This window comes from Lynx canadensis, chromosome A3, assembly GCF_007474595.2.
Source record: "Lynx canadensis isolate LIC74 chromosome A3, mLynCan4.pri.v2, whole genome shotgun sequence".
Classification (NCBI taxonomy): Eukaryota; Metazoa; Chordata; class Mammalia; order Carnivora; family Felidae; genus Lynx; species Lynx canadensis.
In genome coordinates, this window is record NC_044305.1 from 102748129 (window position 1) to 102768627 (window position 20499).

The window sequence follows — 20499 nt, forward strand, 5'->3', positions numbered from 1 at the left end:
CCAAGTGACCTGCCCAGACTGTTCAAGGAGTGCTCACTCATACGACTAGTTTCCTTCCAGCCTTTGCCATTGGCTGCATGGCCCAGCTCATGAGGTTCTTTTTTTTTTTTTTTTTTTTTTAATTTTGAGAGAGAGCGAAAGTACGAGAAGGGCAGGGGCAGAGAGAGACAGAATCTGAAGCAGGCTCTAGGCTCTGAGCTGTCAGCAAAGAGCCCAACATGGGGCTCAAACTTGTGAACCGTGAGATCATGACCTGGGCTGAAGTCGGACGCTTAACTGACTGAGCCACCCGAGTGCTCCTCAGCTCATGAGGTTCTGATCTTCACTTCTCTCTACTCAGAAAACAAACAAGAAAGCAAAACAAAACAAAACAAAACAAAACAAAACAAAAAAAAAACAGGAAAAGGTAAAAGGGAAGGAAAGGATAGAAAGGAAGAGAAGGGAAAGGAAGGGAAGGAAAGGAAGAAGGGGTGGAGGAGGAAGGCAAGAAAAACCCTCACAAGGCAGAGCTAGTCCCAACCTGTAGGTCACGAGTATTTCTGGTATTTGTTTATTTGTCTTGCCCTCTTGACCTCCCCAGCCCTGTCCCAGCTTGCTGAAGACAATGACCCAATTTGTTTCTCTTTTCTCTCCCCCTCTTTGGTCCATCAAGAGCCACTTTACAAAAGTAATTTGAGTTTATAAAAAAGGGAATTTAAAAGGCTATTTTCAGTTCATGCTCAGGAGACCGTACAAGAGTTTCCTAATGATTGGGTCCTCTGAAAGTTAGTTCTTTCAGAACTTTGAAACTTTCGAATGTGGCTAAGAAGAACCACTGTGTTTCCAAAGTTCTCAGTGAGGAGACTGAAATGCCTGCATAATGGTAGTTAGTTTCATTCCCCTCATGGGAAGAGGAAGCTGAGATGGGAGGGTGATGCCCATCACATCCCATTTAATCAAGGACCTGGTGCACTGTTGTGGGTTGGATGAAGTGAGTTTCTCTGCTGTGTTTGTTGATGTCTCAAGAAAAGCCAGAAGTCACAGCTTGCTCACTTCTCTGCACTATTCTGTAGTAGAACTGGTCCAGGCTTCTCAGCCTTTCTCAAGCCACGTGGCCTATACCGAGCAAACTGGACAGGATTTGGAGGGCTGTGCAATTTAATGAGCTATTTATTATATATTTGTTTACACTGCACCATTAAAGTTAGAAATATAAAACACTAAGTATATTAATTTAGATATTTCATATTAAATTTATATGAAACTTCCAAGTAACAGTTTTTCAGTTTGCTTATTTATCTTACAGATGTGGACATAACCTTTATACATTGAAGTTTTAATTTTTTTAAGTTCTTGATCAGTTCCTGATCAAGAACTTAATGATGAGCCATTCACATTCTTTTAATTTTTTTTAAGTTCATTTATTTTTGAGAGACAGAGAGAGAGACACACACAGAGAGTGCAAGCGGGGGAGGGGCAGGAAGAGAGAGAGAGAGAGAGAGAGAGAGAGAGAGAGAGAGAGGAGGAGGAGACACAGAATCTGAAGCAGGCTCCAGGCTCTGTGCTGATAGCACAGAACCTGACGTGGGTCTCGAACTCATGAGCTGCAAGATCATGACCTGAGCCGAAGTCTGACGCTTAACCAACTGAGCCACCCAGGCACTCCCTTCACACTGTTGATAGTCACCGTCAATAAGAAACTTCGTTTGCACAAGTAGGTCATAAAAATTTTTTATTGATTTTTTTAAATAACCATTCCAAAATTTCTAACAATAGAAATTATCTTTATAGGCTCTAACAGCCTTTTTTTTTTTTTTTTTTTTGCTCTTTCACTGATAAAATGTGATGCTGGCATTTTCTGTAACAATGCAGATCCTTTTCAAACCCTCAGAACTTTCTTGTATAGAGCACTGCACAGTAACAGTGAAGCTGGCTCCCGTTGGAGACTGCAGCTCCTGGGTTGGCAGCTGGGGCAAGGACCCGGGCTGGGGCACAGGACAGGCGCTAAGCCTCACAGGCTGCGGTGGCTTGGGGCAGCTGCTCACAAGTGGGGAGCAACAGGCCTGAGGGACCAGTGCTCACACTGCATCAGTCTACTGCCTTCACCAGCAGAGGGAGTTAGGTTCTCTGTGCCTCAGCCTGCCCATCTGGGAAATGGGGATAATAGCAGTACCTACCAGCCAGGGTTGTTTTCAGGATTGAATGAGTCCTATGTGTGGCCACAGAGTAAGCGCTACCTGCGTGTTTATTAGCCAAAACGAAAAGGTCGAGAGCCTCTGAAACAAACCCCCAAATCATGTGCAGAGCCAGCCAGAATCAGATTACTGAGTTCTGAAATCCCAGCTCTACCCCTCTCTAGATGTGGGCCATAGCGCGTCACTCAATGTTTCCAGCCTCGGTTTCCTGGTCCATACATGATAGTGGCATTGCTACGTACGGTAGTGATATCCAGATTAAATAGGGCAGTTCACATAAAGTGCTTGAAACACAGCAAGTGCTCAACCAACAACCGCTGTCATGACATAGCAGAGCCAGGCTGTGAACTCACAGATACTGAGTTCTAAGCCTGTTCCTTGCCCACTGCCTGGGTCCACCTCCCGTAAGTTGTGACTCCCAAACGGAAAAGTGTTTTACCTGTCAGACTCTCTCCCATAAGTTATTTTTAATCTTTCCACTCAGATTGTAGTTGTCAACCCTTTAGTATATTTTGTTTTTCTTTTTAAGTTTTTTTTTTTTAATGTTTTTATTTCTTTTTGAGACAGAGAGAGACAGAACATGAACAGGGGAGGGGCAGAGAGAGGGGGAGACACAGAATCTGAAGCGGGCTCTAGGCTCTGAGCTGTCAGCACAGAGCCCGACGCAGGGCTTGAACTCACGAGCCGTGAGATCATGACCTGAGCCGAAGTTGGACGCTCAACCGACTGAGCCACCCAGGCACCCCAGTATATTTTGTTTTTCATCCTTGGACTCTGGAGTGGTTTTTCCATATCTTTCCAGAACAATGCCAAGATGGGTCACAGCAATTGCATCGAGGACCAGCCATTAAGGGAATTTCTCTGCAGAGGCATGGAGGCCACTGGTCGGTGACCAATGTCTTTCAAGTAAGTACAACACACCCTTCCTCATTCAAATTTTATTAGGAAATCACATCAAAGAATTACTTAGTTATAAAACTTTAAACATTAAATAAATCATTCTTATCAAATAGATGATTCATGTAAGAATATCAGATTTTTCATAAGACCAGAAGCAAAGCCAAATACAGCATTCCATTTTACAAATATTTTTACACTTAATAGTCATGAAAAAGAAAAGAACTTTAAAAAAAAACCCTGACTCTGTGCAAATGTTAACATCAAGGAACAGCGCTAGAGATGAGGCTGTTAAAGCTTAAATCTTTGATCTGCAAGGTAAGCGCATGAAATAAGTCATCTTTTATTAAAATAGATCTTTGTCTCTTTCCATCATATACATATAAGTGTATTTCTCTTTAAATAAATATATATTATGTATTTTTAATGATGACTTACATTCATCTGGTGCTTTGGGGCCATGGCATTGGATTGGTAAGGAAGACAAATTCTAAAAACATGGAGTGTACAGAGATCCTCCTAAAGCAGAAGACTTTCCTTGAGTTGGGAATGTCTCTCAGGTTTCCTCATATGAGGACTTCTGAGTCTTCTGAGGAGTCGTCGGCAAATAAAAGTCCATCTGGTGATGGGCTCCCCAAGGGCAAGGGGCTGGAATGGGACCAGGAGACTCCATTTTTTACAAGTTTGTCCTCTGGTAAAACACAGTCTTTTTCCGCCGTCCCTGATGCCGGGGCGGCAGAAGCCAAATCTCCCCACTCCTCACTGCCCCCATTCAGGATGTACCTTTCTTCCTGAGGCTTGCTGTCATGAATTTCTGCTGTGACCACACTGATAGCAGCGCTGGGAGTACAAGAGCCAATGATAGAGTCAAGATCAATGTTCATGTCTAGCTGAGCAAGTGCGGGGCCCTCTCCGGGGTCCTCGCAGCTCTCGGGAAACTGTGTGTTGATGTAAATGACATCAGCTTTGTCCTGAACTTCAGGCAAACTCTCCAAGAGTTTTTCTAGCTGCAGCCTCAGCACAGAAAAGGTCGGTCGGTCCAAGGGCTCAGCTCTCCAGCAAGAATGCATTATTTCATACCTACAAGTACAGAAGAGTGAGTTGTTTCCTGGCCCAGCACCCACAGCGCTTAGGACAATCCACACAGTGTTTTCACCTATTCTTTGGTTTTGTCACATCTTAATCCACACGAATTCCACTTTTGGGAAATCACTGAGGTTTTCCTTGTGGCATAGTATTTGTTCAATGTTTATAAATATTCCATGGGTATGTAATAAGTGATTCTCTGGCTCCAGGAATACAGGACATTCATGGCAATTATATCGAACTTTGCAAAGTAGGAGTATTTCAGGTCTTTCCTTCACTCTAGAGGTTGGCAAACTATATGGCCCATGGGCCAAGTCCAGCCCACTGTCTGCTTTGTAAATAAGGTTTTACGGGAACACAGCTACCTTTATTTATTTACATATTGTCTATAGCTGCTTCTGCTGCAGTGGCAGAGTTGTGTAGTTGCTACAAAAACCATATGGCCTGCAAAACTGAAGGTATTTATTTGGCACTTTACAGAAAGAGCGTGCTGACCCCAGTTCCATACCATCAGATTGGGTTTGTAACCAGGAGGAGTGAGTTAGAAGGGCCCTGGGGCAAGGGCTAAAGAGGCCAGGGGGTGAGGAAGGGGGAAGGTGAAGGATGTGTGCCTCACGGGGCTCAGTGTTGTGTATCACTATATTTAGTCTTCTCGACAGCCCTGTCATTGTTGCTTTGCAATAAAAATGAGAATGGACTCAGGGATGTTACAGATGCCATGGCTCTGTGGGCAGCAGGGGCAGTATGGGGACCAGCCTCCAGCTGGACAACTCCTATCCCCAGGTGCTCATGACCCCTCTGTTGTGTTCTGTACAGACAACTCTCTGGTTTTTTCATTTCCAGTGTCTGATATAACTAAGAATTACAGTGGAGGGACATTTACATGAGCACAACAAAACAAAGAGATGACTGAATGAGGGACCACTGGCCGGAGACGAAGAGGGCGTTATACCATCATTTCATTTTGATTCTTTCCTGTTTTGAGAAATTCATATTCACATCACTAGATAAGAAAACAACCCAAATTTAAATCATCTGACACATGTAGTTGATGCGATGTTGTGAACATAAATATGTAATTCCCAGGGTGCCTGGGTGGCTCAGTTGGTTAAGCATCTGACTTCGGCTCAGGTCATGATCTCTTGGCTCATAGGTTCAAGCCCCACGTCGGGCTCTATGCTGACAGCTCAGAGCCTGGAGCCTGCTTCAGATTCTGTGTCTCCTTCTGTCTCTGCCCCTCCCCTGCTTGTGTTCTCTCTCTCTCAAAAATAAACAAACACTGGGGCACCTGGGTGGCTCAGTCGATTAAGTGTCCGACTTCAGCTCAGGCCATGATCTCTCGGCTCATAGGTTCAGGCCCCACGTTGGGGTCTGTGCTGACGCCTCGGAGCCCGGACCCTGCTTTGGATTCTGTGTCTCCCTCTCTCTCTCTCTGCCCCTCCCCCGCTGGCGCTCTGTCTCTCTCTCTCTCAAAAATAACCATTCAAAGTTAAAAAACGAAATCAACATTAAAAAAATAAAAAAATGCAATTCCCATATTTACACTGAACACATAATATAGATCCTTTGACTAATTCTGCTGGCTTGTGGTACTTCACAGACACGTCCAGATCTCATTTATGTAGGCATATAACATCATCTTTCATTTGTTTGCTTTTTCAGCCTCCATCAAGGGCCGGCTCTGAACACAGAACAGTAAGGTCACAGCAGGGGCACATTCCTCTGATAATCCCGATCCTCACTTGGATCCTCAGACTGAGGAGTGCTTTATACTCTCCCTGTTTTACCTTCAGTAGATGGTCACTTAGACAAGGCAAACAGTTTTTCTTTCCATTTTTGAGGTTTTTATGGTATAAATCAATTTGCACGACTTCCTTTTTTCCCCCCCACAAAGCCTTGATTGTTGACACTCTGAGATGAGCTTGGAGGAATTCTGTCCATGGAGACATACTCTCCTTTCCATTACTTCACCAAGGCGCTGTGTTAATTTATTTTCATTTATTCCAGGTCTTAGGAGAAAGCATTTCAATAATCTATCATTTTTTCATGTGGCAAAGTAACATTGTCACTTTGAAACTTATTATTATTATTACTTTCAGTACTTTGTGAAATACCTAAAAATAGGACTATGACTTTTACAGTCATGTGAGCATGTATATGGTCTAAGCTGCTCCCCTAAAAGGGCAATGCTGTATGAGTGGACCAAGGAAAGGAGCAAGAGAGAGAGCCTTGGCCTGGAGAGTAACAGGGACTGTGATGTTTAGTAATTTAAATTTTGTGGACAGAAAGAAAAAATAGTTTGGTAGTTGCCTTTGTAAACGGTCCCTTTTGTTTTTCGGTTGAGATTTTATAAAAGAGATACTCCTATCGGTTGCCAGGGGCTGAAGCAGGGGAGAAGGGGGAGTTGTTTCATGGGTACAGATTTTCCGTTTCATCAGATGAGAAGAGGCTTGGAGAGATGGACACAACAACGTGAATACCCTTAACCCTACTGAACTGCACACTTACACATGGTTACGTTATGTGAATTGTACCACTATTTAAAAAAGGAGTTTAAAAAGATGCAATCATGCAAATTCGTTAAATTTATAAATGCTTGAATTCATCATATGTGTCAAGCACCTGCTTTGTCCCTGGCTCTGAAGCTGAGTACGGCGTTTCCAGTCTGCTCAGGGAAATGATGCTCGGAAGGCAGGAGTCTCCTAAGCAGCACGTGTCTCTACAGCACTGAGCCACAGTCTGATCCTAGCTCAGCCAGCCAACCCCCATCTCTCCCATCTCTCTCCTGCTCAGGGCCTAGGCTGCCTCAGGTAGAAGCGGAGGGACTGACTGATCGGGAAGTAAAGCAGGGTTTCTGAGAGGGAGAAGGTGGGTGTGAGCCGGGGTCCTTGGAGGAGATAGATGAGCGGCAGGTACAAGTCAGGGCCGGCTCTTCACCTGCTGTCATTCCAGGCCCTGGGAGGTGGGGGTCGGGGTGGTCAGGTGTGGACAGGATGAGGCAGTGCTGTGACAGCGGCAGGTGAGCCTCGGGCAGTGACAGCCCCTGATGCTGGGTGGCCACAGCTTCAGGGCTGCTGACGTGGATGACACCTCAGCAAGTGCCGGCTGTGTGTAAGGCTAATGGGCCGCGACCCTCTGATGTTGCTCGATCAATAGCAGCTCTGTGGAGAAGTGCATTCCCACTCACATATGGGGCTACAGAGGCTTGGAGAGGAGAGGGACTCATTGAAGTCACACTGTCAGTGGCAGCTTCAAGTCTGCCCAACCCCAGGGCCCCTGTTCTTGTCCATGACAACCTGCTTCAGTAAAAATAATAATTGCCGACCTTTTGTTTCTGTTCTGTACCCTATGGCCATCCTGTGAAGTACCTGTATAGATATTAGCTTGCTCAACCAGCATGACCCTACCACGCAGGTACTAATATCCCCATTTTAAAACGAGGACACTAAGAGGGTGATATTTGGCCCCAGGTTGAGGGTGAGGCTGTGGCCCAACTCAAGGAGTATCTAGCACCACTGATCATGTTCTTAACCATTCAGCCACCCTGCCTGTCATGGGTCCGTTTTTGCCCTATGGGCAATGGGGTACACAGAACGATGATCTTTAGGGCATCCCATGATCAGACTAATTTCAGAAAGATGGCTTTGGTTGCCACCCAAAGGATGTGGTAGGAGCCTGGGGGTAAGGAGAAAAACGAGACAGGAGACAAAAGGGCCTGTGCGATTCCATGGGAAACAACAATGACCCTCACCCGCTCATCACTTAAATGCACTGGGATGTCACTGGGCCTCTGTGTCCACATGTGTGAAGGGAAAGTGGAAGTAGGTGGCCCCAGCCGCTGGCCAGCTCTGGTCTTCCATGGTTTGATGGTGTGAGGGGTAGGAATGGAGGGGGGCTCTGAAGGATATTGGTAGGATAAAGAAAGAACAAGGTGGCTCCCAGGTGTCACTCTGGAAGACGAGGGGAATCAGTGTAAGTGCCATGAACCAAACTGGTCAGCTGGTAGGGGGGTGCCCTGAGGGCTGCCGCTGGGAGGCCATGAGCTCAGCTAAGGAAATGTCCCATGTAGGCGACTGGGGAGCAGGGCTTAGTCATTCACAGGTGGGGGTGACACTGTGGGAAGAGGTGGTCTTCACGGGGCAGGATTAGAGAGTGCAAAGTGCCCTCTGTTATTTACATTGTTATCTACATTGTTATCCTACTCGGAGTTGAGTTTAAAAAGACCAATGGGCGACTAAACACAGGAGTGAGCTCATCTCAACTAAGGTTAGGCAGCAAACATGGAGAAGCTCAGAGGTATCTGTTCATTTTTAAAAGAAAACGTGCAGATATGTAAACACAGAGGCCTCTTTGGGAGACACTGTTCTCCAGCATCAGATGCAAGAGGGGACGTGGCAAGAAGGTCCACCAGAAACCCCACAAGCCTGCAGCATGGGGACCATGGAGTCATCTGCTTTGCCTGACTTCCCCGACATGCAGCGTCTAAGGCTCTTTCCCCTAAAAGCTCTCACAGAAGGGGCGCCTGGGTGGCTCAGTGGGTCGAGTGTCTGATTTCGGCTCGGGTCATGATCTCGCGGTTCGTGAGCTCAAGCCCCACATTGGGCTCGCTGCCGTCAGCACAGAGCCTGCTTTGGAGCCTCTGTCCTCCTCTCCTTGCCCCTCCCCCACTTGCACTCTCTCTCTCTCTCTCTCTCTCTCTCTCTTTCAAAAGTAAATAAACATTAAAAAAAAGTTCTTACAGAAAAGCGGCTCAGCATTCCCCATTTGGCTCTACGTGAAATCTCTCAAAACCACCATGTGACAGCAGCTTAGACCTTGCTAAGACCCCAGATAATCACTGCAAATACCAACTTCTTTGGGAGCACAAGCGAAGCGAAGAAAGACACGGCGACAAAACTCTTCATTCAATATTGTTTGGCTGAGACTGCTTCCTCATTTTCAGAAGCAAACGTTTCGTTAACGTGCTCCCTTTAAAAACTACCATGAAACCCCAAATGTAATTTAATTAGGATTTCGTGGTATTTCTCAAGGGCTGATGTTTTTTTGTGTCTGTTCTTAATGTTATATACTTACAGCCACAATGACAACCACCGCCACCCCCACAAAGCAGGGTGAGGGATCAACAAAGTTTCCTTCTGTTTGGCTTGGATGGGATCTAGGAGGCCTGCATGCAGACTGGCCTGGGCCCTGTCACCCGTGTTGAGGAAGCAGGGCCAGAGCATATGCATGTGGAGGGGGAGGGGACCGGGGAGGGGGGAGGGGAAGGGGCCCCGGGAGGCATCCAACACGTGCCTCCTCACGTCAGTGGCCCATCGTGGTGTCCCGTGACACAGCAACGTGCATGCCTGTGGTCCCGAAACGTTCTTGCTAACCACGGTGAAAGTGCCCTCTCTAGGCCCGTGACCCCTGTTGTGTTGGGAGGAGACTCCACATCAGGAAGGTTCAAGCCACCAATGATGCTACTAATAATGGGTACCATGATGAGACACTCCCGCAGGCTAAGCATGCCACCCATTACCTTCTGCAACTTTTCTTCCCAATCCCTCTCCGAAGAATATGTGACTCTACTTTTTTTTTTTTTTTTGTGGCGGATAATAAGGCACAGGGAGGTCAAGTCAGTTGTGATGGCCACACACATGGCTGGTTGGGAGGCGGAGGCCTGTCTCTGACTGCAACTCCTGGGCCTCTTCCCATAGTGCCCACCCTGAAGAGAGAGGGCCTGTCAGGATAGATGTGCGCTGTGGTCCCACACGTTGGAGCTGGGGCCCCTCAGGAGCACAGTTTCCCAGGGCAGGTTTTATTTTATTTATTTAAAAAGATTTTTTTTTTAACGATTATTCATTTTTGAGGGACAGAGCGTGAGTGGGCAAGGGGCAGAGAGACAGGGAGACACAGAATCCGAAGCAGGCTCCAGGCTCTGAGCTGTCAGCGCAGAGCCCGGATGCGGGGCTCGAACTCACGAGCCTCGAGATCGTGACCTGAGCCAAGTTGGATGCTTAGCCGACCAGGCCACCCAGGCGCCCCATTTCACAGGGTTGGTTTTTTAAAACATGCATTTCTGGGCCCGCTCTGTACCAACAGAATCGCGATCTCTGGGCACAGCGCTGAGGAATCTCTTTGCTAGACTATCTCCCCAGCAAGTCCGAGGACCAGGCTGACCTCAGTGTCACGGGCTCAGGCTTCCAGATTTCCTGACTGGAGATACGATTGTGGTCAGTCACAATCAATGTCACAAACAATGGGGTTTGTCGGAAATGCTGCACAGAAGGGAAACTGCCGCTGTGAGAGGGCAGGTAATCACACAGGTGCCCTCATGCACTACAGAGTCAACCTACTGGTCTACAGGACAGATCTCCTACTGGTGCTTATGGACCTCAGGGCACGTGCAGGCTCCCTGGAGAGGCGCACACACCGGCTCCCCGGGCTTCGCAGAGCCAGCCGAGCGGCCCGTGCAGAGTGCCCCGCGTCACCAAGAAGCTCACTTACAGTTCGGCCAGGCAGTCCTCGGGCTGCTTCAGCCTGTGGCCGTGGAGCAGGTAGTCATACATTTCGTGGTTCTGGACGCCGGGGTACGGAGTCATTCCCCGTGTTGCTATTTCCCACATGGTCACGCCAAATGCCCACTGAGAACAAAGCAACAACAAGTTAGGATGCAAGTCTTTTCAGAGAGGCTGAATGGACTTTTTCATTTAGAAAGGTCATTTCCTTAAAGCCCGATGGTGGTGCACAAAGCTGACAATTATGCCAGGGATATGCTGCTCTCCCGACGCGGCAAGAACCAGGGGGTCAGAGAGCCACGCTTGCCCAGTTGTATAAAAGCTGTTGTGACAAAGGCAGATAGAGCCTTCTCTCTTTCTCTCTCTCTCTTTCTCTCTCTCTCTCTCTCTGTAATGCTCTGTTCCACTGCTGTTGTCAGGTGTCTTCTCTTCCCAGTCTCTGGGGAAGGGTATAATTACATAGCACCTTTTATTTATTTATTTTGAAAATTTTTAATGTTTATTTTTGAGACAGAGCACGAGCAGGGGAGGGACAGAGAGAGGGAGGGAGGAAGACACAGAATCTGAAGCAGGCTCCAGGTTCCGAGGCGTCAGCACAAAACCCGATGCGGGGCCTGAACTCTGGAACCGTGAGATCTTGACCCAAGTCACTGTCGGACGCTTAACCGACTGAGCCACCCAGGTGCCTGTACACAGCACCTTTTGCTTCCAAAGAGCCACTGGATGAACCCATTCAATTTAATGTGGATATGACATATCTTCGTGGTGGTCAGTAGGTCACTATATTGTAGCACAAAAAAAAAAAAAAAAAAAAAAAAAAAGATGGGAATAAATGAAAGGCCTGGGCAAAGACAGATCTTCTGAAGGTCAAGCTGCTTCACCGGAATCTAGTGTTCCAGTTAAGGAAGAGCATCTAGCAGTAAATAGGAGGTGTGACCATGCTCCCAATCCTCGGTTAATCAGAAGTAAAATGTCTTGCAAAACTGTTGTAAGTCATTCCTTTCCGTGACCCTTCCATCTTTGCCACGTGGGACTCCACGTCAAAACTCTGTACGTACCACGTCACTTTTACTTGTGTAGACTCGGTCTGCCAGACTCTCTATGGCAATCCATTTCACAGGCATCTTGGCGATGCGGCCTTGGCGGTAGTAATCGCCGCTGTAAATCTTCTTAGAAAGGCCAAAGTCCGCGACACAGACGGTCATATCATCTCGTAACCTACAGAGAGCGAGTTCGTGCCTTCAGCGACCTCCGAGGCAAAGCCTAAACCGGATGCAGCTGAAACATTTATGATAAGGAACTGAAAGACCCCATCAGCTTGTGAGGGTCCTGCTCTGGGACCAATGGCAGAGCCAGTGATGGGGGCGTCAGAAGAGTTATGACCTTGCACCCCCCGCGGTCCGTGTGGGGATCTGTGCACAGAGGGTGGAGCCATGTGCAGGGAACAGATGGTGCACAGGAGGAGAGAGAGAGCAGCAGCCCAAACCCAGGGCCCTCAGGGGGACTCCTCCAGTGCCCACTGGCCGTCCTGCTGGAGGCAGCACTGCTCCTGCCACTTTGAGGGAGTTGGGGAAGTACAAGCTCTAAGAGGGGGACCCTGGACTTCCTGCTAAGGTAGCCAGGTGGTACTTGAGGAATTAACTGCATGTAGAAAGGGATGCAATTGCATTTAGAGCCCAAGCTGTTAAGGCAGATCCTAGACAAGAGGAAGGAGAAAGAGGGGGAGAGATGAGTGGTCTGGAGGTGGGGTAACTGCCTTGTTCCTGTCTGCCCGGCACTGACTTTTAAAACTGACGAGTCCCATGTCCTGGGAAATCTCTCAGTCTCAGGCAAAGACGACAGCTGACCACCTCACCTGATGGGAAAAACATGAAGGAAATAGGAAGGGCAAAGAGAGCTTTTCATGATTTTCCCTCCATGGCAGAAAAAATTACTTAAACAAGAAATACAAACAAGCCCCTTCTGGGTTTTCAAAAATGAGGTGCAGGTGGTAGGGGGCCGGTGGGAGGCTAGGTAAGGAGTGAGGGGGCCCCTTCTGCAGCCCAGAAAAACAAATAACAGCAATACATTTAAGGAACACTCTCTCATTTTGCAATAATAACTTAAAATCAAGAACTAGTTATTATTCTTGAAGATTTACAGCATATAACGACTCTGCTGAAGCAGGATGAAGAGATAGAGGAACTTGAGTTCAGAGTTTTCATAGAAGTCCTTGTCTGCTGCAAAGGAAAGCTTTGGTGTGGGTTCACAGTACATATGCACAAGGAGGCATCATGAAACTTGAGGGGCAAAACCTTTATCATTTCCTTACTGTCTCCAGGATTAGCTGACTTACATATAACTCTGGGTCCAAAACTAGCCGATGGCAAGGGGGAAGGATCACAAAGATCAGAAGTAGCACCCACTCCAAGCTGAGAGTGCGAAAATAAAAAAGGAGTCACAGAGGAAAGTCTTGGAAGTCAACCAGACTCTTGGGAGCAGAAATTGTGAAAAGACCCAGTTTTACAGCAGAGCCATAGAAATCCCATCTCTAGAGCCAGCCACACGCTCCCCTCCCAAATCTGCCCTTCCTCCATATTTTCATAGCAACAGGCCACTCCGTATTCCTACCCTGTCCCCCCAAATGTCTAACATGATGAGGTCTAACCCCTTCCAAGTCAGACCAGGGCTCTTACATGCAATTTCGAGCAGCTAAATCTCGATGAAGAAAATTCCTGTTGCTCAGATACTCCATCCCCTGGGCAATGTCCACCATGAACTTCAGTAGTGTCTGCAGCGGAATGTGCTGGGTGTGGGGGAAGGGGGAAGAAACAAGAAGACAAAGTCTTTTTATAAAAGGAAAACTTGGAGAGTTCTTTCCACCGGAAGTGGGAAAATAGTGTTTATATTTCTTTTTTTTTTTCTTTTATTTTTTAACGTTTATTTATTTTTGAGACAGAGAGAGAGCATGAACGGGGGAGGGTCAGAGAGAGGGAGACACAGAATCTGAAACAGGCTCCAGGCTCTGAGCTGTCAGCACAGAGCCCGACGTGGGGCTTTGAACTCACGGACCGCGAGATCGTGACCTGAGCTGAAGTCGGACGCCCAAACCGACTGAGCCACCCAGGCACCCCAGTGTTTATATTCTTAAAAGCTGGGCCCTGAAGCAAGGAAACACACCTTTAATTTCCACATCATTTTTTTTCACAAATAGTGTTTAAGGGGCGCCTAGATGGCTCAGTCAGTTAAGCATCCAACTTTGGCTCAGGTTATAATCTTAGCACTAAGTGGTCCAATTTTGGCTTAGTTCATGATCTCACCGTTCATGAGTTTGAACCCGCATGGGGCTCTCTGCTGTCAGCATGGCCTGCTCTGGCTTTGGATCTTCTGTCCCCCTCTCTCTCTGCCCCTCCCCAACTCACACTATCTCTCTCTCAAAAATAAATAAACATTAACAAGATTTAAAAAACGGTTTTTAAAAAAGGAATAACACACAACAACAAACTATAAAACTTCTTGGCGGGCGCCTGGGTGGCGCAGTCGGTTAAGCGTCCGACTTCAGCCAGGTCACGATCTCGCGGTCCGTGAGTTCAAGCCCCGCATCGGGCTCTGGGCTGATGACTCAGAGCCTGGAGCCTGTTTCCAGTTCTGTGTCTCCCTCTCTCTCTGCCCCTCCCCCGTTCATGCTCTGTCTCTCTCTGTCCCAAAAATAAATAAACGTTGAAAAAAAAAAAAAATTAAAAAAAAAAAAAAAAAACTTCTTGGCAAAATTTCACATTCTTTCTGTCTTTAAAAATATTCACAGTGAGGGACACCTGGGTGGCTCAGTTGGTTAAGTGCCCGACTCTTGATTTCGGCTCAGGTCATGATCTCATGGTCATGAGATCAAGTCCCAAGTCGGGCTCCATGTTGACCATGGAGCCTGCTAGAGATTTTCTCTCTCTCTCTTCCTCTGCCCCTCTTCCCTGCTCACACTCCACACCCCTGTCTAAAATAAATAAAACAATAATAAATAATAAAATAATAAATAAAATACAATATTGACAGTGATAACATTCTTTTTGCAAGTTATGAGATAAATGGGATTCTTGTGTCCTTTGGAAATGGCAGTGGGGCAGAGCACCTGTGCCAGGAAAAGAGGGGAAAAGAGGGGTGGTCTGCTTTCAGTGGGGGAGGGACAAAAAGCCCACTTACAAGGACTGTTTCCAATTATGCACCCATATGCTATCATCTTACCTTGAAATGTCTGGAAAGATACTTTTCTTCCAGACAGAAATTAGGATAGTCTTTGCCTCGTATCATAGCACCAAGGACCACAAGAAAGTATTTGGGGCTTTTCATTTTTGTTTCTCTAGAGCCGTCCTGTAAGTTTCAATAGTCTATCCTGTAAAAATCAGACTGCATGGCTATGTTAGAAACCCTGCCACGATGGAATTCACGATGAGGGGTGATGACCGATGAAGACTTCTATGCTATAAATAATGTCTTAGCACAGTCAGGGCCCTGAAGAAAACCACAAGCTCCTGGCAGTCATGAATGGGTCCATCCATGACATAGCCTCCCCAAAGCTTTGGATTTGTCATGGTTATTCTCTATGGAACATGAGTTTCCAAAGTGGTATTCACGAAGACACTGAATTTTTAATGATTCCATGGTTTATATGTTCCCGGCAAAGATACGTGTTAATCACATTCTGTATATATAATAATATGCTTTAATCATTCTTTACTCTTACATACTGAGTTGTTACAAAAATGTAAACAAAAAAAGTGTAAACAGGGGCGCCTGGGTGGCTCAGGTCAGTTAAGCGTCCGACTTTGGCTCAGGTCATAATCTCAGTCTGTGAGTTTGAGCCCTGTGTGAGGCTCTGTGCTGCATTCTTGTTAGCACGTGGTATTAGTTTTTTGGTTGGGTTTGATTTGGTTGTAAGCTGCTCTGATAGGTGGATAGTGATACCTTATCATGGCTTTATTTACAGGTCTCTAAATGATTAATGATGTTGAGCATCTTTTCTTGTGGTTATTTGCCATCTTTATATCCTCTTTGGTGAGTGTCAGAGGCTTTTGCTTATTAATTAATTATTTAGTTTATTGTTGGAACAGGGAGAGTGTGCACACGCAAGTGGGGGAGGGGCAGAGAGAGAGGGAGAGAAAGAATCCCCACATGGGGCTCGATTACACAAACCCTGAGATCATGACCTGAGCCAAAATCAAGAGTCAAATGCTTAACTGACTGAGCCATGCAGGCACCCCTATTTTATTTTATTTATTTTGTAAATATTTATTTATTTATTTATTTTGAGAGAATGAGAGAGAGCATGTGAGCAAGCATGAGTGGGGGAGGGGCAGAGAGAGAGGGAGAGAGAATCCCAAGCAGGTTCCTCGCTGTCAGTGCAGAGCCCAACTCAGGGCTCGCTCTCACAGTGAGATCATGACCTGAGCTGAAATCAGGAGCCGGACGATTAACCGACTGAGCCACCCAGGTGCCCCTTGTTCATTTTCTAACTGGGTTCCAAACTGTATGATTCCATTCATAGAACATTTTCAAAAAGACAAAACTATAGTAATGGAGAACAGACGAATGGCTACCCGGAATTAGCCATGGGGGCACAGCATCACTACAAAAGGGGTAGCAGGAGGAGGTGTTTTGGGTGATGAAGCTGTTCTGTATCCTGACTGTGAAGATGGATATATTCATGTGTTAAAAACCGATAGAACTGCATACCAAAATGGAAAAAGAGTCTATAATACTGTATGATAATTAAAAAAAAAAATTATAAAGATTATAAATGGTCTCTATCTGCTCTAACAATTCAAGGAAAGAAAATCCAGTAAGAGGTTACATTTGCAAAGGGACCCAAAGGGGAAGCGAGTTAAACTTCACAAGTAAAGACAGATGATATTTGGCCATCAAACAGCCCAGTGTATTTTACTTTTTGGGGGGAGGCGGGGGAAGAGCGCGCACGCGCGCGCGCACACTGAGAGAGAGAGAGAGAGAGAGAGGAGAGAGAGCGAGCACTTAGGGTAATATGAGAGGTGAACAGAGGGGCAGAGAGAAAGGGAGACTCTTATTTTTTTTTTTTAAATTTTTTTTTTTTAACGTTTATTATTTTTGGGGACAGAGAGAGACAGAGCATGAACCGGGGAGGGCAGAGAGAGAGGGAGACACAGAATCGGAAACAGGCTCCAGGCTCTGAGCCATCAGCCCAGAGCCCGACGCGGGGCTCGAACTCACGGACCGCGAGATCGTGACCTGGCTGAAGTCGGACGCTCAACCGACTGCGCCACCCAGGCGCCCCTTGAATTTTATTTAAATCCAAGATAGCTAACATATAGTGTAATAATAATTCCAGGAATAGAATTTAGTGATTCATCGCTTACATATAACACCCAGGGCTCATCTCAACAGGTGCCCTCCTTAATGCCCATCACACATTTAGCCCATCCCCCCACCTCCCCTCCAGCAACCCTCAGTTTGTTCTCTGTATTTAAGAGTCTCTTATGGTTTGCCTCCCTGTCTCTTTTTATCTATTTTTCCTTCCCTTCCCCTACGTTCATCTGTTTTATTTCTTAAATCCACAAATGAATGAAATCATATGATATTTATCTCTCTCACTGACTTATGTCACTGAGCATAATACAGTCTAGTTCCATCCACATTGTTGCAAATGGCAGATTTCATTCTTTTGATCCTCAAGTATATATTGTATACATTGTATATATATACCACATCTTCTTTATCCATTCATCAGTCGATGGGTATTTGGGCTCTTTCCATACTTTGGCGATTATTGATAGTGCTGCTATAAACACTGGGTACATGTGCCCCTTCAAATCAGCATTTTTGTATCTTTTAGATAAATATCTAGTAGTGCAATTGCTGGGTCATAGGGTAGTTCTATTTTTAATTTTTGAGGAACCTCCACACTGTGGGAGAGAGAGAATTTAAGCAGGTTACATGCCTAGTGCGGAGACTGCCATGGGGCTTAATCTCATGACCCTGAGATCATGATCTGAGCCAAAATCAAGAATTGATGCCCAACCAACCGAGCCACCCAGGCACCCCCCCCCCTTTTTTTATTTTAAACTATAGAATTCACTCTTATGCAACATGATAATCCCATCCCTCCAAAAATTATTAGAAAAAATCATCCCCATACCAGAAAATTAATATGAGTGAAATTGCCCATCATGTGGAACAAGATCCATTCAAGAGGATGCTGTGCAGCCATTCACAGGCAACAGTCTGGAGGCTGCTGCCCTGCTGGAAGGGTGCACAGGAGATGGCGCTATCAGAGAAGAGCTGAAGACAGGGGGTCTGCAGCCTGGGGGCCAGTCCAGCCTCCACCATTGTCTGATCTGTGCCTCCGTTTCCTCACCGGAGATTCTATTAGTAACTACTCCCTATGGTTGTTACGCTATTACTGCATTAATATATGCAAAATATAGGCTGGCCTCTACGTATGCTTGAGAAATGTTAGCACCTTTGATGGCGTGTGGATAGGTGCACAGATAGTGAGCACCAACCTGTGAAACACGTAGGCACAGAATAAGCAGTTGTGATGGGAATGTCTGAAGCTGCCAATGAAACGTGCTAAGATGTTGGGAATTGTAGGTATCTTTCCCTTCTTTTCCAGGCTTCTTATAATAGTGTCCGTTCTTTTGGGTGGAAAAGGGAAGGAAAACGCTCAGCCATGCCGAGTCCCTTACTTTCAATTAGGCCCTTCACTTCTTTGGAGGAACCTCAGTGATTTATAATAGCTCTGAGATGTGGCTACAATTTTCCTAACTCTGGTTAGTATCTGGGTGGGTGGAAGACTTAAAAGAAGTCATGAGGAAGAGAACAAAATCTGAGCATGAGACCAAGGGGAAGTGAAAAAGAAAGGGGCTCACTCTCCTGCTTCGGCCACTTACATCTTCCTGGGAGGAACAAAACAAGAAAAGAAAAAAGAAAAGAAAAAATAACCTTCCATATCCATAACACACAGTGTTATATCCATAACACACAGTGTCGGCAGGACATAGGAAAGAAGGTTCCAGAATATTTTACCCTAAATTGGGCCTCAAGTTTTGTTTTTGTTTTTCAAGTGCCTTGCCAAATTTAACAAATGGTAATGCCTGCAGATTTGCCTGTCTCTTGGGATAAGGACTTGCCCATTAAAAAAAAAAATGTTTATTTGCAGGGAGAGAGAGAGGAAAAGAGAGCAAGGGAGGGGCAGAGAGAGAGAGAGTGCAGTGTAGAGCCTGATGCAGGCTCGAACCCCTGAACCAAGAGATCATGACTTGAGCCAAAATCAAGAGTGAGATGCTTAACCAACTGATCCACCCAGGTGCCCCCAGGGCTTTCACCCATGACGGCCCATACTCAGCATTCTTGTGGCCCCTGGTCAATCACCTGGTAGGACCGGTGGCTGCAATGCGGTGGTATGGTGCTTCCGTCTAAGCTCCTGTTTCTGTCTGGTTTCCCTGTGCTGTGGGATTCAGGGCAGGGTTTGCCCTGTGGGGTCACTGCCCTTCTTACAGGCACTATTGAAGGAAAGTATGCTGGCCCACCAATTCACAACACGCTTTCCAAATCCTGAGGATGGAGGGGCCCTTGATAAATGGAAAGGTAGATGGAGGACATTCATGCTCAGTGTCCAGAAAAACAGCTCAGTGCAACTTGCCTCTGGGAATGAAACAGATCCTGCCTCCAGTGATTTCAGGAGTGAACAAGTCAGAAAGAGGAGACTTTAAGAGAAAGAGGCCACTCTGTCAGCATGGGGGACCCACTTGGCTCCACTGTGATGAGGCTTGGGCCAGGAGACTGTGTGCCAAGCCAGACTTCTTCCTCCCGTAAAATGGGAATAATAAGACTTCTGAGCAGGTCTGCTGTGAGGACAGATCCCACACTTCAGCATCCAGGGCGCACAGTGAGCGCTGACAAAGGCCAATGTATTCCCCCTCCCTCCTTTATTTTCAAGGTTACATGCTGAGGTTCCCCAGGCCCTGTCACAGAAGCCTGGAGGACTGTGAGAGGCAACACGACTGGGTAAATTACCTTGGGTCTGGTCTCCAGTCGTGAATAGAGTAAGTAAGTATGCAGATCCCCGTACTTCATGAAGGGTAAAATTACCATGGGCTTTGGGATGCCTTGAGAGCTCATTTCTATACATACACCTGAAATTAAAACCAGAGAAGGTTACAAAGAGCCCTTGTTACCAGTGACCAGAAAAGCATTGCAGGCGCACTGGCCAAATTGAAACCATGTGCTCTCAAGGTAATGATTAAAGAAGAAAAAAAAACACCCATAACTCACACACTCACTACATAGTAGAATATGGAATACACCCTAGGCCCACGTCTCGGTATTTTTTTCCTTTCAGATTAATGCCAATCTTTTTTTATTTTTTAATTAAAAAAAATGTTTATTTATTTTTGAGAGAAAGAGAGAGAAGGGGCAGAGGGAGAGGGAGACACAATCCAAAGCAGGCTCCAGACTCAGTCAGCACAGAGCCTGATGCAGGGCTCAAACTCAAAAACCATGAGATCATGACCTGAGCTGAAGTCACAAGTCAGACGCTCAAACCAACTGAGCCACCCAGGTGCCCTAGATTAGTGCCACCCTGCATGAGAGCTCTCAAAAAATTAATCTGTAACAAGTGTAGCCATCTAGAAAACCACTGAGTTTTGTTATACTGAGCCTAAGTGAGGGGTTGTAACTGCAGTAGAATTCAAGGGCAAACTAGTTTCATGTAATAGTTAAAAACCTTGGGGCGCCTGGGTGGCTCAGTCGGTTGGGCGTCCGACTTCAGCTCGGGTCACGATCTCGTAGTCCGTGAGTTCGAGCCCCGCATCGGGCTCTCTGGGCTGACGGCTCAGAGCCTG

At 46.4% G+C, this 20499-nt stretch overlaps 1 protein-coding gene across 1 annotated transcript in view; it reads right to left on the minus strand.

Annotated features, from left to right (window-relative positions):
• Window positions 1–3097: 3097 nt before the first annotated feature.
• MERTK (MER proto-oncogene, tyrosine kinase) overlaps window positions 3098–20499 on the minus strand; it is a 112524-nt gene continuing 95122 nt past the window's right edge. Inside the window, 5 exon segments of the mRNA XM_030311141.2 lie at window positions 3098–4151; window positions 10644–10780; window positions 11713–11872; window positions 13330–13439; window positions 19673–19791. Coding sequence (XP_030167001.1) covers window positions 3638–4151; window positions 10644–10780; window positions 11713–11872; window positions 13330–13439; window positions 19673–19791 — 1040 coding nt within the window. The 3' untranslated portion in view covers window positions 3098–3637.